Source organism: Ursus maritimus, unplaced genomic scaffold (genome assembly GCF_017311325.1).
Source record: "Ursus maritimus isolate PB19 unplaced genomic scaffold, ASM1731132v1 scaffold_10, whole genome shotgun sequence".
Classification (NCBI taxonomy): domain Eukaryota; kingdom Metazoa; phylum Chordata; class Mammalia; order Carnivora; family Ursidae; genus Ursus; species Ursus maritimus.
Window position 1 is genome coordinate 66456497 of NW_024423344.1, and position 17525 is coordinate 66474021.

General features: G+C 43.6%; 1 protein-coding gene and 1 long non-coding RNA gene across 2 annotated transcripts in view; one reads left to right on the forward strand and one right to left on the reverse strand.

The window, feature by feature from the left end:
- RAP2A (RAP2A, member of RAS oncogene family) overlaps nt 1-7630 on the forward strand; it is a 33575-nt gene extending 25945 nt beyond the window's left edge. Inside the window, exon 2 of the mRNA XM_008685010.2 lies at nt 3797-7630. Coding sequence (XP_008683232.1) covers nt 3797-4034 — 238 coding nt within the window. The 3' untranslated portion in view covers nt 4035-7630. The remainder of the gene's footprint in view (nt 1-3796) is intronic.
- A 3993-nt stretch (nt 7631-11623) lies between these two features.
- LOC103657586 overlaps nt 11624-17525 on the reverse strand; it is an 82555-nt gene continuing 76653 nt past the window's right edge. Inside the window, exon 3 of the long non-coding RNA XR_005833145.1 lies at nt 11624-11886. This is a non-coding gene — a long non-coding RNA (uncharacterized LOC103657586). The remainder of the gene's footprint in view (nt 11887-17525) is intronic.

The following is a 17525-nucleotide window of genomic DNA, read 5'->3' on the forward strand; positions in this document are numbered from 1 at the left end:
GGCGGTGGCCCCGTGTGTTCGGATTTTTAGCTGAGGAGCACCTCAGAAATGATAGTCCAGCTCATGTTATAGCTCAAGAAACGGGAGAACCAAGAGATTAAGGTAATTCTCTAAATTCACAGAACCAGCTGGAAGCAGTTCTGGGACAGGAGTCCGGGTCCGGCGTTGTTCGGTGGTCCTCCAGCACACCGTTCGCTACTGCAGGAGGACGGTTTCCCCACGCCCTCCTCTGTGCTGTCCACACAAGGCTTTCCTTCTTTCCCTTTGCGTTCTCACCCGCCTTCCTTAGAGCGGATCCAGGTTTCTCCAAATCTGACCCCCCACTCCTGGGACCCACTCTGTCATCCCAACCCGAAGGCCCGCGTTCCCTTCCACACAGGTTCCCGCATTTGCAGAAGACTTTTCTGCTTTGCTCGTCCCTCGTTACCCTCCTGCTGGGCACGGGGGACTAGAGATGGGGAAGGCTGGCGGCAGGTGGCTGCTTCATTCCGCGACTCTGGGTCGGTGTGTTCTGCGTGTCCGTCCTCCGGAGCTGCTCACGTCCATCAGCTCCTCTTGCTTCTGACCCTGGGAGAAGCAGGGGTCTCAGAGCAGCGGGCAGGAGGCGGGAGGAGCGCCGCCCTGCTTTGCCCGAGGACGCGGGTGTTTCTAGTTGTCTCGTGAGCTTCACAGCAACCTGTGCGTTAAGTGGGAACAGATCTCTTCCTCCTTTTTTACTGACAAGGAAGTGAACTACAGGTGGATAGAGTAAACGGTTTGCTCAGTCTCGCAGTCTCCGTGGCAGGGCTGCAAGCTGAGCCTCCAAATCCTAGTTTAGAATCTTCTCTACTGTGTCATATTTTAATGTTAACAGAAAGAGAAAAAAATATTTCTCACCGTCTGCTATTCTGAAATGTACATAATACCTTTTTTTCCGGAAGACCTTATTCAGTCTTTGAAAGTCTTCTGAGGATATCAGTCTGGATTTCTCTAGCATTTTTAGCGAGTGGGTCTTAGAAAAGATCGCTGACAATTCGAATAGCGATGTAATGGGCAGGTTCCCTGACACTAAATTGTCATCTTCATGTGACAGTCATTAATGCTGTTACATACGGACCTATGTTCGCAGTATTCCGGTTGCCATTTTGAGAATCTGTTGGTAACATTTATTCAGATTCTTGGTTCAAACAATGTATCATACAACTGTTAATGATTTGAAAACCCACATTTTGTGGTTTTTAATTAGGAGCATAAGAAATATGTCCTTAAATATAAAACACGATATATTACTGTATTTAAACTAAAAAATATTCTCTAAAATATGTATCGCTTAACTCCTAATAGAAAGTGATGTTTTATCACTATCGTTTTAGTTAAGTCTTGTAAACAGAGATTGAAATTAGTTTTTAACCTAATTAAATTCAACCAACACATTGACTGAATTGTATTAATATTTATGTTACTTCACTGCCGAACAAAATGTTTTCAGACACACTGTGGCGTATATACTCTCGTAAGAAAAATGAAACGCAGTTACATCTTTGCAAGTCAGGTAAGGGCGTGAGATGGTCCTGATGCGACCAGCAGCTCCTGCCGAGCTTCTCCGCGCAGCAGGTCAGGAGGGCTTGTAGCGGAGCCGCGGACACGCGGTGTCCGTAATGCGGCTTCATCTTGCTGCCATTTGTCCTTCCCGAGGCCATGGGCTACACGTGGTTGTTCCTAGGTGAGAGTCCTAGAAGACGTGGCAGGCTCTTGGGTCCTGTGTTCAGAGCTCCCAGTCTGACAAGGCCAGAAAGCGTAAGGCACAGTTGATGTGCAGTAAATCCATGCAAAGTCAGTTGTGCAAATCCATTTCCTGCAGACCGACACCCAAGTTCTAGACTTACGGTTGATACTGTTACCCCCACACATTTTTAAGTTGTTTTTACGTTTCAGATCGCTACGTGGCCCGCTGCCTGGAGCGTGCTCTCTCGTGGAAAGCGTTCCCCGTTTCGTCTAGTGCCAAAGACAGAAGTGAGCCTCTGTCGGGAATATAGTTTGCTTTACAAGTTAGGAATGACTTTTTAACAGAATGCTGGAACTGTGGAAGCATTCTCACTAATCTAATCGTAACCACCGCGCTCGCTCAGTTTCCTGAAGGATAACAGCTCTGTGCGAGTCCCGCCCCAGTGAAGCCGCGACCACGTGACAGTTTTCGAGCAGATTAGCTGTGTCCAGTCACACTTGTTACCGCTCATGTGCAGTTTTGCGGTTTGCTTCCTTGATACATTGGAGATGCACTCTGCGTAGGAGAAAGTACGAACACACACTCACACGCATTGATTTATACTGTGAGATCCCAAGAAGCTTTTAAAATGGTGTTTAGAGTAAAAATGATTTTCTTATGAAAATATATTAGCAACATTTCTTAGCACAAACATAAACAAAATACTGAATAAACATGCCGAGTAGCACCATGTATTTTTACACGGGAAGTAAGCATCGTAAAGAGAACCGTCTTTAGGTACCAAAATGCTAACAGTAGAACCTTTTTTTCTTCCTCTCAGATCGTTTGTTATCTTTATTAGTCGAGCCTTTTCCTAATGTCATAACTCACAGTCACCTTATGTTAGCCTGTCTGGCTCTATAACAAAAATACTGTAGACCGTGTGGCTTAAACAATAGGAATTCATTTCTCACAGTTCTGGAGGCTGGAAGTCCGAGATCAAGCCTCTGGCAGATTCCACGTCTGATGAGGGCCGCTTCCCTAGTTCATAGACTCATCTTTTTTTTTTTTTCCCTAAGATTTTTTTGTTTATTTATTTGGGAAAGAGTGAGAGAGCGCAAACAGAGGGGAGGGGTAGAGGGAGAGGGAGAAGCAGGCTCCCCCATGAGCAGGGAGCCTGACACGGGGCTCAATCCCAGGACGCCAGGACCATGACCTGAGCTGATGGCCAGCGCTTAACCCACTGAGCCACCCAGGAGCCCCATAGATTCATCTTTATGCTGTGTCCTCACACAGCGGTAGGAGCAAGGCAATACTCTCCTATCTCTTTTAGATATTAAAGGGCATCCGGTCCCATTCATGACCTAATCACCTCCCAAAGGCCCGACCTCTTAAATACAATCCCAGTGGGGCTTAGGTTTCAACGTCTGACAGGGAGACCGCCTATCTATGACACACCTGTTCTGTTTAGGAAGGAAAAGAAGAGACGGCATCAAATAAAGCTAATGATTGAAAAGTTTAATCCTTGTCAAGCTGAAAAGAACCATGATTGTCTTTCAACTGGCCAATCTAGAACAGTTTTATAAAGGGATAGAGTGTAGTTTTATTTGATAGTTTTTCCTCCTAATGATTTCTCCTATCTTTTTTCGTATTCAGGAACTATTCACACATGACCAGCGTGTGTATTTATGGAACAGAGTAAAATGCTGACAATTACAAATTGTTTGTTTACTCAGTAGAGCTATTACCTCATCAACTGAAATTTTGAGTAAGCCTCTCTTAGAATGAAGAAAAGTTTAAATTAATCCACCTAACAGGATTTATTCTGAGATTCTGAGAATAATTTTCCAAATATATCTGGAAAGGTAAATTGATTTTGAAAGATGTATAATTGATGAATTAACCTCATTTCCAAAAACCCATTTATGATCCACTATGAGAGCAGCTTCTAAATGCCCTCAGGCAGATGTCAAGCCAAGTGGCGCAAGTAATTTTTCACGCAACTCAAGAACGAATATTCGTAGAATAGAAGGGAAAAAGAGAACATGCATTTTAGCCGTTGACCTTTGTGCTAACTTCTACAATTCACGCGTGTCGTTCACTCTCTTGTAGGTATGAGAAAGTGCCAGTCATCTTGGTTGGGAACAAAGTGGACCTGGAAAGTGAGAGGGAAGTGTCGTCCAATGAAGGCAGAGCCCTCGCGGAAGAGTGGGGCTGCCCCTTTATGGAGACTTCCGCCAAGAGCAAAACAATGGTGGACGAACTCTTTGCAGAAATCGTGAGGCAGATGAACTATGCGGCACAGCCTGACAAAGACGACCCGTGCTGTTCTGCATGTAACATACAATAGCCTTCGAGTACGGCTGTCCTGCACGGGACCTGCCCACGACCACAGGCGACACACGCCTCGTCTGCCCGACTGCGGAGCTTGCAGGGTGTGTGGCGTGAATCTACAGTGAGATAGCAGCCCTTATTCAGCCTTGAGCAGTGATTGTCCGTTGATCTCTCTGAGTAACATTTGGGTTCAGTAACTTCAGTTTTCACCATGGTCCGCAGGCTCCTGTGTGCACCTGCAACTTTAAGGCACAGCCCGTCGATCTACAGGGTGACCTCCTCCAAAAGCTACGATGGCATTGTCACTGGGTTGACAGAAGCAACTATTGTATAAATTAAAAGTAACCCTGCGAGAGAAACCAGAAGAATCCCTATGATCACTTACAGTTAAAATATTTTGTCTTCTTTAGAAAAGAAAAAATAAGTAAAGGAGAAATATTTTCCTACGAGAGGACTGACTTTCAGGACTTGAGATAGTGCTTCTAACCGACGTATCCCGTCCAGTAAGATACTAACAGCTGACTGCCAACAGCATTCCAGGGAGCGAATCTTTCCTCAGCTGACATGTTCCTGTTTCTCAAAATTGATGCTTAATTGTAGATGTTATCCTAATTCGTGACGCAGAACTAACTTCGTGCATCAACCCCTGAGAGAGCAGAAGTCAGAACAGGTTGTGTAAGAAAATGCAATCTGGCTTTCGAATGTGTCGCATCTCCCGCTTTGCCACAGAAGACGGAGGCTCCCACCAGGGTTCGAGCCGCTTTAAAACCCCAGAGCCACCCTCTGTTAACAAAGCAGGGATGGTCTTAATTACTTTACTGAACAAGAAGGAAGCAACTGTAATGGGAAGATTGCCGAGCCTTCTCACAAGATGCGTTCTGGTAGATGACCGAGTACCATCGTGTAAGGAAAATGAAGCCATGTTGCATCCACACGTTCCCGTTTGCAGAAACCTCACAGGACAGTACAAATATCTTGCATTTTTACGTGCGTGAAAGCAGCAAATTCCTTCTTGCCTTTAAGGGCTATGGTGGTGGTGTGATTCTTGGCTAACCTGCTTTCGAAATCAAGTTTGCTGTAGCAGAGCTTTATCGCAGGCATCTAAAAATTGAATAACCATGTGAAATAATTTGGGCTTAAAAGTAGAACATAAATTATAGAGTGGAAGGCAAGGGACAAAAAAAAAAAAACCCCACAACCCTTTATCTTTAATTTTCCTGGGGAATTATAAAAAGATTTTCTTATAACAATTTTGCCCTGATTACTGAAGTGGCAAATAAAGCTAGAGTGAATATTTTGTTTTGAAAAGGTGCTCAAGCTCTGCCATTTTTGGTTTTCATAGCCGTGAAGTATTTATCATTTGCATGACTAATGGCACAGGAAAAACCTATTGATAAGTTTTACAATCAAGCGTAGAAGGGTTTTCAACAAACTTCAGAGTTATAAATGCTGAAGAGAGTATCTTGAGCTGATCCTCTGGAGATAAATCTGGCCCTCAGAGCTGCACTATCCCTGAGCCTGCGATCTGCGTCCTTGCCTCACACTTGTTGGCTTCACACACTTGTGCAAGTAACCTCTGGTCTTACGTGTGTACCTGAGAGAAGAGTGTGTGTCTGTGTGTGCATGTGTGTTTATTGTTCCTAAGAATTTGGCACAAGTCAGAGATAATTGCCTACACTGAGAATCCGTACTGCAGAATATAGTGTATCAAAAGCATTTTTTTCCTTTTAAATTATTTGCGTGGTTTTTTACACATTATGGAAATCATTGCTGGCCCCCAAGCGTTTAGTAAACTGACACTGAGCTTAGAGGATAGCAAAACGGTGGATAGTACTTTTTCACAGATGAGAAAACAGAGTATGTGGGTACAACCAGGCCGTGATTGTCAAAACTCTTTGAATTGTGAATATTTGCATTCTTCAATATAGTTTTTTCTTAACAACCCCCAATTGTGAAGCACCTTGTTTACAGGACAGAAAGTTCTAACCAGTTTTCTTGAAACCAATTTCGGTATGTAACAGTTGATTCAACTCAAAACATCTAGAGACTTCAGAGATTCAAGAAGTATGATTTATCTGCAGAAATAGAAATATTTGGTAGTGAATCGGCTGAGATTTGAAGCCTCTAACTTCTCAGAATGATTTTTTTTTTAGAATTCCATATTTAACAGCAATTTATGACAACTAAGATTACATATTAAAAACCTCTGTAAAGACTACAGTTTTACATTATGGATTGCTACGCAGAAAGAAAAAGAAGTTAAATGATACAAAAGGTATGGCAAAAACGTAAGGTGGAAAAGATTACCTAACCGTTCGGATTTTTGTTCGGAAGTGTTTGCGTCAGACGAGAAGGCTTTTACTGTACAGCTGTTCCTAAGAGCCGAGCCGGCTGCCCGATCGGTGTTTAGTGGCAAAGCATCCGACATCCCCAGAAACATGGGAACCCTCTCGTGCTCTTCCTGTCGGTGTTTCATCTGGTAGGACTGTAGCTCGGTTGGGACGAGTGTGTTCGTGGAGATGTTACTAACAAGCTGAGGAACAGGAGGATTCAAGGACAGGACGTCACAGTGGCTGCAGAGAAAAGTCGGCGACCTCGCGTCCTTGTTGGTTTTATGCCCTGATCAGACTAGCAACTAGATAAGTGAAAGTTTTTCTAACATGCCTTAAAAAAATGTTATGGTTTGATCCAAAGACCCACTTTTTCTTTAGCCGTTTGTGATAAGCTTTTCTTTTGTTTTCACTTTATCTCATTTTACCTTCAACAAAGGCAGTGTTTTTAGAAGGTTTTTTTTTTTCTTTTTTATTGCAGCTTTTTTTTGGGGGGGGGGAGTTTTAAGCTGTGATAGTGATGGTAACCGATGCCTTTCGTTTTGTTCAACTTACACCAAACAAGCCACATCTGATCAAAAGCGTTACCTAAAATCTTCCTTCAACTATTGAAAGGTGCTTCGATGATTTTCTCCTTTGGTTTGTAGAATTAGGACTGAACTTTGGACCAAGCGCTTAGAGTTGCCATCACTTTTCTGTGGTAAAACTACTGATATCTGCTTTTCTTTATAAGGAAATGTTGCCTAAGGATGTCTGCTGCTTGTTTCCAGGAGTTTTCCCGTGGGAATGTCTGCGCGTGTCTGGATGTGAAAAGCGCGGAGTTTGTTTGTTGCTGTTGGTTTTTTTGTTGGTTTGTTTTGTGTTTTAGTTGTTCTTCTCACTAGTCTTGTGTTCGCACTGGTAAGCTCTACTTGTCTCCTTTGCCAATCAAATGTTAAAGACTATGGGGGTCTTTTTTTTTTTTTTAATTAACGTGTCATTGTGCATCTATTAAATCTTGATCAGGGTTTCAAGAATGACTGCAGTGGGTTTTGGAAACAGACTTATCATTATTGATTTGGGGTTTCCCAGAGATCTAGTTCACACTTAATTGTTGAGCTCTAATACAACTGACCGTTTAAAATTGAACAACAATTCATTGTTTTGTAACAATGTCAGTTGTTAAACCTTGACATTTCAGTTAAAACATGAATTGTAGTTATAACTCAATGCAAATTCAACAGTTGTATTTGGAGTTAAATTATTTTAACAAATAAATTTATTTAATGAAACTTTCTCTGGATTTGTTTGGTTCGGTTTGGTTTTGTACATGTTGGTGAGGGAAACGTGTTCGATATGTAGGGAAACAACTAAAAACTGCCATAGAGTGAATTTAATACTCTCGATACAGAAATATTCAAGCTGAATTAAATTGAGACCGCATCACATAAAAAGGGAGGTTAATCGATCATGTTCATACCCCTTAAAAATCATAACACAAGGGAGACTTTAAAAATCAGTAATTACAAATATAACCTCCCCATAAGTAGTATTTTCAGTTTTTTATGATAGTTGGCTAATTGGAAGTCTCCGTGCTAATGGTTCTAGGTAATTAACATTAATTAGCAGTTGTCCTGTGGTCCTGCTAGTATCACTAAAATGTATCCGTGTCCTTCTAGTGATGGGTTGGGGCTGTCTTTTTGTTTAGGTCTGGTGGATTTTAAGGTGCCAGAAGCTGGAGGTTGCTTCTCTGCAGGGCTGTGGGGCCTGCCTGTTCTATATGGGGCCCTGTGAGTGTTGACAGATGCTGTTAATTACGGACAGCCTTCAGCTGCTCTGATAAGGAGCCCATTCATTCCCTAAGCCAATTTAAACTATGCCTTTTGGTTATGTTGCCTTCAAACTCTGTTGAAATCCTCTGGCAACATTCCCCCAGTTTAGAGGCTTCATTGTTTTAGAATATAAGAATAATCTGAATGAATATAACAGAGGCACTGTAGATAGAATCTCAAATATTTAAAGGAAAATGTGCCTATACTTTCGTATAATAAGATACCGGCTGGTTAGCTTCATAATTTCTTTTGGAGCATTTGTGAAGTATTTGAACCTATTGAATTCTAATTTCCATTGGGAGAATTTCTTTAGGGCTGAAAAGCAGTATTTTGAGCAAGTACTTGGGAGCAAGTGGCACTTTATTGATCGTTAGAGGTCCAAGAATGGAAATACAGGTATAGCTGGAGGAATCAAGGGCCACCCAGTTTGGAACCCACCTGACCCCCCACCGCCAGGACCTGTGAAGCAGAGAAAATGGTCACAAACTCCCTAAAAGAGCTGCTAACTTATTTCCTAATTTTCAAAATCTGTGTTACACGTAAATATTAATAACGGGGCGCCTGGGTGGCTCATTGGGTTAAGCATCCTACTCCTGATTTCAGCTCAGGTCATGATCTCAGGGTCATGAGATCGAGCCCCACATCAGACTCCGTGGTGAGTGTGGAACCTGCTTAAGATTCTGTCTCCCTCCCTCTCTCTGCCCTTCCCTCCACGCCCCCGCCCACCCCCTGTGTGCCACACGTGATCGCTCTGTCTCTCAAAAAAATAAATAAAACATAGGGACACTTCATTTGTTAAATAGGTAAACCGGTTCCACATTTTCTAATATTAACTTTTTTCCTGGTTTTGTTTTTTGTTTTTTTTTTCCTTTGAGGTATTAGGTTTTTGAAAGATTTGCTTCCAGGTAAGGTGATGTGTTATTTCTTTTGATATTTTCTTAGAACAGTAGTCTTCCTGTTACTTTCTATAGATTCCTCCAAGACTTATTAGTAAAGACAAAGTAGAAGACTATGTGCTTGAAAGATTAAATACAAAGATCTATTTAGTACACACAGATCAGGAAAAAAGAAACTGAAGAAATGATTACTTGGTTTGGTTTATGGGAATGTTTTTACAATCTTTCCATTTCAAAGACTCCCAAGTATGAAAGATGCCATTGTTTTATCACATGATTACAAGTTTACACGGACAGTCTTTAGGGTATGGTTTACATTTTTATCTTTAAAAAATCAGACATTAGTAAAAAATACAAAGAAGAAAGGGAAAAGCCACCCAATTTCCAGATCTCCAAACCAACCACATTGACATTGGGTGTAAACGTCTCTTTCTTTTTTTTTTTTAATTTATTTATTCGACAAAGATAGAGACAGCCAGCGAGAGAGGGAACACAAGCAGGGGGAGTGGGAGAGGAAGGAGCAGGCTCATAGCAGAGGAGCCTGATGTGGGGCTCGATCCCATCACGCCGGAATCACGCCCTGAGCCGAAGGCAGACGCTTAACCGCTGTGCCACCCAGGCGCCCCTGTAAACGTCTTTCTATGCATTCGTACGTGCACACACACACACACATAGGTAGAGGGATAAATGACTCCGTGTTACTTTGAGAAACTGGCTCTAAGTACTAAAAATGAATCCGCCAAGGTTATACTAATAAAATCAGAGTTGAGGTGCAGACCCGAGTTCTAACTTTAGATCATTTTTTCCCCCACTGTTAACTCTTTCTCTTGAATGGTGTCCACCCATTTCAGGTTCACACAGCTATCCGTGGTACAGCAATACGCAGACAGGCATAGACCTATAATCCCTGACACCCGAGGCATCTTAGCCGTCTTACCCCACTCAGGCTGCTATAACAACGCCGTAAGCTGGGTAGCCAGCACAATGGTTTATTCCTCCCAGCTCTGGCAGCTGGGAGTCCAAGGTCAAGACTGGCAGGTTTGATGTCTGGCGAGGGCCCACTTACTGCTGACTTCTCCCTGTGGCCTCACATGGCAGAAGGGAGAAGGCCGCTCTCTGAGGTCTCTTTCCTAAGGGCACTTATCCCATTCCTGAGGGCTCCACCCTCACGCCCTCATCCCCTCCTGAAAGTCTCACCTCCTAATACCATCTCCTTGGGGATTAGGTTTCAACATATGAATTTTGCAGGGACACAAATATTCGGCCTAAAGTACCAGTCTTCTGGCCTTTCCCTTTCCATCAAGGCAGATACAAATTAGCTCCCTGGCAAGAAAGAATTTATTTTCCTACTTCTACAGAGCAGAACTCCAGTAACCCGGGCCATGCCAAAGTCCTGGGCACAGCCCGCAGAGGCCATCGCTGGCTGGCTCCTTTCTGCCCAAGGCCAGTGTGGCCAGTCTGAATTATTCCATCCTGGGAAATCTGAGGAGTCTGTGTGGTGGGTGGGGCGGCCGACAGTAGGCGGGGCTCCAGGGCTCTGCTGTTCTCAGGCTAACAGTAGGATCTGCAAGGGGCTGGCTCCTGGATGGTGGGTGTTGAGGGCACTGTGCTAGTTTGGGGACACCAGCAAAACTGAGAGGGGCAGAGGGAGCCGTATTTCAGATACTACATTGAAAAATGCTGACTCATCAGTGTCCTTGACCTTGGCCCATATCAGGAAATGATGAGTTAGAGGTGTCATTGAGAGAACACTGTCCAAAATATCCAGGAATCCTTGAATCCTCTCCTCGATCCTCACCACATCACCCCTGAGTGAGGTATAAGCTCGTGTGAAACCGCCCTCACACAATGACCCACGCACAAACGCACACACAGGTGCCTGCACACACACCCACCCTAAAGCACCGGGGTGAGGGAACGACAATTACTTGCTGGAGCTTTCCTTTTAAAGCTGCAGAGCAGAACTCTGGTACTCTGCCTGGGCGCCAACAGACTCAGGTCTGCTACAGGAGCCTAGAAGGAGAAGCAGACCAAAGGCCTCTGTCTACATCTATCTCGAAGCCTGAATCCAAATCCTGAATCTTGCCTCTGCAATCCGGTGGCAAGAACACCTCTGCTAGCGAGAGCTGAAAGAGGAAAAGCGAGTTGGTCCAGCACCTAGCACGGTGCTCCCCTGGGCCATCCTCCCCAGGGGGAAGGGGAGGCAGCTCACAGGAGGACACCCCAGGGGGAGCTGCCTCCAGACTCCTCTCAGTTCACAGGAGGCCGTGGCCTTTATCCTGGAGGTGCCTTCCGGGCAGCGTGCTACCTGGCTAAACGGGGCTTGGTCTGACTGTCCTCCAGCAGCCATCGTCCCTTTGGGAGTGGAACAGAGATGCAAGTGAAAACCAACACAGGTCGGGGGGACAGTTTTTCGTCATCAGAGCCCAATAACGCCTTTCTTGTAAGTAGAGTTTGCATATGTTTTCCCTCAATTTATTTCATTTGCTTCATTATTCACTACCTTTCAGTCCATTTACACTCTGTATCAGTTAACTATTGCTGTTAACAAATGACCCCAAAACTTAGTGGCTTAAAACAACAAACATTTATTATCTCACAGTTTCCGTGGGTGGGAGTCTAGGTGTGGCTCCGGGCACTCACAAGCCTGCAGTCAAGCTGTGGGCTGGGCATTCAGACATCCAGAGGCTTCACTCAAGGTAGATCAACCGCTAAGATCCTTCAGTGGTTGGCAGGATTCAGTTTCTCTAGGGCTGTTACAGTGAGGCCCTTACTTCCTCATTGGCCTCGCCGTTAGGCAGCTCACAACATGGCCGCTGGCTTCATCCTAGCTGGGAGGTGAAGGCAAGAGAGGAGTATGAGCAAAACAGAATCACAGTCCAATGTGTTTACCTCAGAAGGTTCACCTCACCGCTTTTGCCCCATTCACTTGGTTACAAGCAAGTTGCTATGCTCAGCCCACACTCAAGAGAAAGACATCACACAAGAACTTCAGGGTGACCAGTTTTATGTGCCACAGGAACTGGGCCATGGGATGCCAGACATTTGGTCAAACATTCTGGGTGTTTCTGTGAGGGCATCTTTGGATGAGATCAACATTTAAATTGGTAGACTGAGTAAAGCAAGATTGTCCTCCCTAACGGGGGTGGGCTTCTTCCAAGCCTCTGAAGACCTGAATAGTACAAAAAAGCTGACCTTCCTCCAAATAAAAGTGAATTCTTAACAGCCTTTGAGCTAGAATGTTGGCTTGTTCCTGCGTTCAGACTCAGACTGAAACGTTGGCTATTCCTAGGTCTTGAGTCCGCCAGCCTTCAGACTGGGATCATACCATTGGCCCTCTTGGTTCTCAGGCCTTCACATTCAGACTGGCACTGCGTATTGGCTCTGCTGGGTCTCCAGCTTGCTGGCTCAACTGCAGGTCTTGGGACTTGCCAGCCTCCATAATCTCATCGGCCAATTCCGTGTAATAGATTTCTGTCTATATGAAGAGGTGATAGATACACACATACGTACATACACACACATACACATACATACATCCTATTGGTCTGTTTCTTTGGAGAACTAAGACAGGTGTAACTATCAGGAGGCAAGGATCATGGGATGCCACCTTAGAAGACTATCACATATTATTACGAATTTTATTTCATATTATCACCCTAGAGAATTATGATCCACAATCCTAAGGATTTCAGTGTGTGCTCTTTTTTTTCCATTTATCTTGATTTCAATTCCTCCCCTACATCACATATACTGCTCTATCTAGAAAAAGTGCCCAGTGCACCACAGACATATAGGAAGTCCTTATCAACTATAATGCTAACTAGAAGGGCAGGAACTGACTATGTTTAAGTACGGAATATTACATAAGTTATATTTAGTTTTCCCAATACAAGTAAAATAATTTCCCAAATACCCATTGGGGATATTTCCCAAATTGTATTCTCAGATCAATTCCCAAATACATTTCCCAAATGTACCATACCAGTACAGTTTTCAAAGGAAATTGATAGGCCTTCATTAAATGATAAACTAGCATTTCGACAGAGTATTCTTCTGTTGGTGGACTCTAGAAGCTATCCTGCTGTTTGTAGTGAGGGGCTGGGAGGGTTGAGTTTTAACTTGTTACCTCTTAAACCTCTCTTAGTCAAGACTGATCAGACAAATTAATAAAATTAATTGTAAGAATTGTAAATATCTTTTTTTTTCCTTTGTAAAGTTGGTTCATAGTTGTCAGTAACAAAGCAGGTTGAGTCTCTGGTGACAGTTTATTTAACTGTCACTTCATTGCATTTACCAGGTTGCAGATTAACTGGTTTGGTTTCTGGACTACCCTAACAGGCCCATGAAATGAGATGATTTCCCTCCCTACAGAGATTTTCTCTCAGAGAGCCTTGGTCATTAAGAAGCAGCTGATTCGAGCTGGTGGAAGATATCCGAGTGGGAGGGGCTGTTCTGATTATTAGGAACATGAGACCTGGAGAGTCCCTCTCATCCCCCGCTAGACCACAAGCCCCAAAGTTTGTTTTTTTCGGCTAGTGTTTTCTGCTAGTTAAGTGCTAGTCAATGCACGAACCAGGGCTACTTCATTACCAACCCACTCCCACCCCCACTATTCCCAGGAGATGACAATATTCACAGGTCACTGTGGGACCTTAACCAAACCAAACAGTCTACAGAACAGTTTCTGCAACTGTTGGGCTAGTAAAGAATTTACTATAGTTTGAGGTGTGTTTGTTTTTTAACTGACCCATAACATACCTACAGTAAAATGCCCTAAACTTGTGTGTATACCGCAATGGACTTTTACATATGTGACCACCAACCACATCAAGATAGAGAACGTTTCTGTCACTCCAGAGGGCTCCTTCGTGCTCCTCAGTCAATACCCACAGCCCAGAGGTAACCACTGTTCTGGCTTCTTTCACCTTTGGCTATTTTTGCCCTTGTGAACTTCACATAAATTCAATCATACAGTATGTACTCTTCCGTGTCTGGATTCTTTTGCTCAGCATTGTCTGTGAGATTCAGTCATGCTGTTCGTGTAGTGGTAGTCTGTTCTTTCTTACCCTGTGTAGTGCTCTTGTTTACGAACACGCTGCACTGATCCGATCTGCAGTTAATGGTCATTTGGGTTTTTCCTAGTTTGGGTCTGTTATGAGTAAAGCCGCTGTGAACATTCTTATACGGAACCTTTGATGGGCAGACGCAGTGCTTATTTCTCCCAGGGAAATATCTAGGAGTAGACTTGTTATTTAGTTTGGACAGACCGTTTTCTCGAGGGATTGTACCAATTTACACAATAACAAGTGGTGCGGGATGACTTCAGGTGCACATGTCACAGGATGGGCTCCCGGGAATGCAGGTTCTGCCACGGAGCTTAGGGTGCAGGGGCTTTATTACAAAGGGCCATTGGGATCTCCCACTTCTGGGGGAGAAATTAAGATCGGACAAAGGGAGAGGCTGAGCTGCCTTGCGGGGCTAACAACAACCTGGGAGAAGGGTAGGGAATTAGAATGGCCCCTCAGAATTGTCCCAGGTTGGGTCAAGTTGGCCAATCTTTAATGCCCTCCATCCACCAGTCACCATGACCTTGGATGAGATGCAGCCCAGACAGTCTCTGAAGGACTGAAGATGGAGGCTGTCAGCACTGTCAGCAGCTGGGGCAACAATCGCCTTATTGAAAGGAGATCCAGGCGGTGCCTCACAGCATCTACCAACCCCGCACACCCACACACATACCTAGTGCTGTCAGTGTTTTTCATCTGAGTCATTCTGGTGGGTGTGCAGTGGTATGTCACTGTGGCTTTTACTTTGCTTTTCTCGAAGGCCGATAATGTTCATATGCTTATTGGCCATTGGTTATCCTTTTTTGTGAAGTACCTGTTCAGGTCTTTTGCCCATTTTTAAATGTGCTGTTTGTCTTTTCCTTGTATATTTTAGTTCTTTATATTTTCTGGATATGTATTTGCAGATATACCATCCTAGTCTGAAGCTTGCCTTTTCACTCTCTTGTTGGAGTCTCTTGACAGAAGTCCTTAATTTGAATGAAGTCAACGTACCAATCTTTTCTTTTATAGTTATTTTTATTCTTTTAAAGGCATCTTTCTTTACTTCGGGGTTGTTCTTGACCTCTGTTTCCTCAATGGCATTCTATATTGACCTTATGTGTAGAATTATTGTAGATAATTACTTTTTTTTTTTTTAAGTAGACTCCATGCCCAGCACAGAGCCCAATATGGGGCTTGAACTCATGACCCTGAGATCAAGACCTGAGCTGAGATCAAGAGTCAGACACCACCCGGGTGCCCCTAGAATAATTACTATAATTATACAGAGTTTGTTGAACAAATAAAGATGGAGCTACCATCATTAATTAGACTTTGTTTCATATTATTGATGAACTATTGAAACATTTAATTGGCAGGTTGGCTCTTAGCCGGTGTAGCCACAAATGTATTTTACCAAGTTTGTGTTACTAAGTCTGTGTTAGATAGGAAAAAGAGTTTCATGATCAAATAAGTTTGAGAAACACACGGTTAAACAAAGTTAAGCAGGTTGTCTACTATAGAACTCCTTGGAGTCTTCAATATCCTAATGTACATTAGATAACTTCAAGAGAGATATCAGATTCATTCTGTCTCTAAATTATTTGACCACAGAATATTTTTTTCTCAGAACATTTCACAGGACTAGTGTTTCACAGGTCACTAGTTTAGTAAATATATCTAAGACAAGGGGTATGATATCCAACAAAAAAGAATCCAAGAATCCATCGTGATATATTAAAATGTCACTAAAAATAGGAGGGAAGTAGCCATTTCTTAAATAGGAGGATCTAGTTAATAAATATAAAAAGACTGATAGAATCAAGAAGTCATCATTTTGCAATTTTTCACATAAAAGTGGAATCAGGCAAGGATCAACAATGAATGCTAAGACCATTGGGTAAAAATGTTGTAGGGAAATGGGCCTTTCACATGGTCTTGACGTACCATTTCACAAAGCACTTCTTACTTGTTAAGGGAAAGAGCTTTTCAGTGGAAATATCTAGCTGACACGGACTGAGCCTAGTGATCAAACTTAGCGCCACCCCCAGTGGGACAAAACGCATCATGGGCCCTTGCTGGGAGGCAATGAGCACCCCAGGTCACCTGTACGGTGTTCTTGCCACAAACATCCTGAACCTAATCACGGGAAAGCAATCAGATAAATCCATGTTGTGAGACATTCCACAAGAATAAGCCTGGATGCTTCAGAAACATTTGTCTCAAAAGACAAAAATAGTAGAGCGAGGATGAGGTGCCGTTCTACATTTAAGGAGACTACAGAAGCACTTTTAAGAAGAAAAGAATGGAAACAATGCCTCAACAGGCAAAAATGTATTGCATCTAGGAAGACTCAAAAAAAAAAAAAAAAAAAAAGGAACATGGGACTCCACCCCCAAGGGAATGCATGAAAATGTATGTGTGGGTATGTATAGAAAAAGCTGGTCTTTCCCCTGATCTGGAAATTCAGAAACCTGCTTCCACTGCAGATGGTACCCCACCCCTTTCCTGCTGAGAATCACCGAATTAGGCCAGGGCTTTTCCTTTAACATATGTGATTCCTGTAACACTCGCCTCTCAAATTGCCCAACTTTTGTCACCCTTACGGCTGACCGCTACAAACCAGATATGGCCCAGGGCACTGCTGCCCGGTGGTAAAAGAGAGAGCAAATACGGAATTACGGAGTTTGCCCCGTGAACCCCAGTGAAAGATTTTAAATAGATATCAATTGTCCCCTTAAACCAACCCAAAATTTCATTACCCTTCCTCCTTCCCCTCCCTCCCCCTCCCTCCCTCCCACACTGCCCTCCCCCCTTCCCTTCTTCCCTTCCTCCCTTCCTTTTGTCTCATTTGTCATTGATGTGGGAAACAGAGGCAGAAGAAAAATTATTAAACGTCCTTACTCCCTACAGCCCACGGACAAGTCCTTGAAGCAGGCCGAGTGACCTTCCTCCAGGGACTCAACTGCCTCCATGTGGACACTTTGCTAAGGGCAAAGGCAATCCTTACCCGAATCCCCGGCCCCCCACTATCCTATAAGTCTACTTTAACATATAAAAATTCCTTTGGAAACTTTATCTCTAAACCTCCCCAGCTACGTGCTGGCAATCACCCCCCAAGCATATGACCCACCGCTATACATCTGAAGGGTCTCATGACCGAGTTTTTACTAAATAGTAATAAATGACCTTTCCTAACAATAGCTAGCCCCTCAGGATCCTGGGAACCTTGTTTCCAAAATACCTGGGAGGCTTACGCAGTCCCCATTCCCCTCCCAACTTGAGAGTATATAATGGGCCATTCTGCATGACCCCAGTTCGGCTCTTTCTGCTCACAGTTCCTGTCCCTGTGCTTTAATAAAATCACTTTTTGCACCAAAGACACCTCAAGAATTCTCTCTTGGCCGTCGGCTTCGAACCCT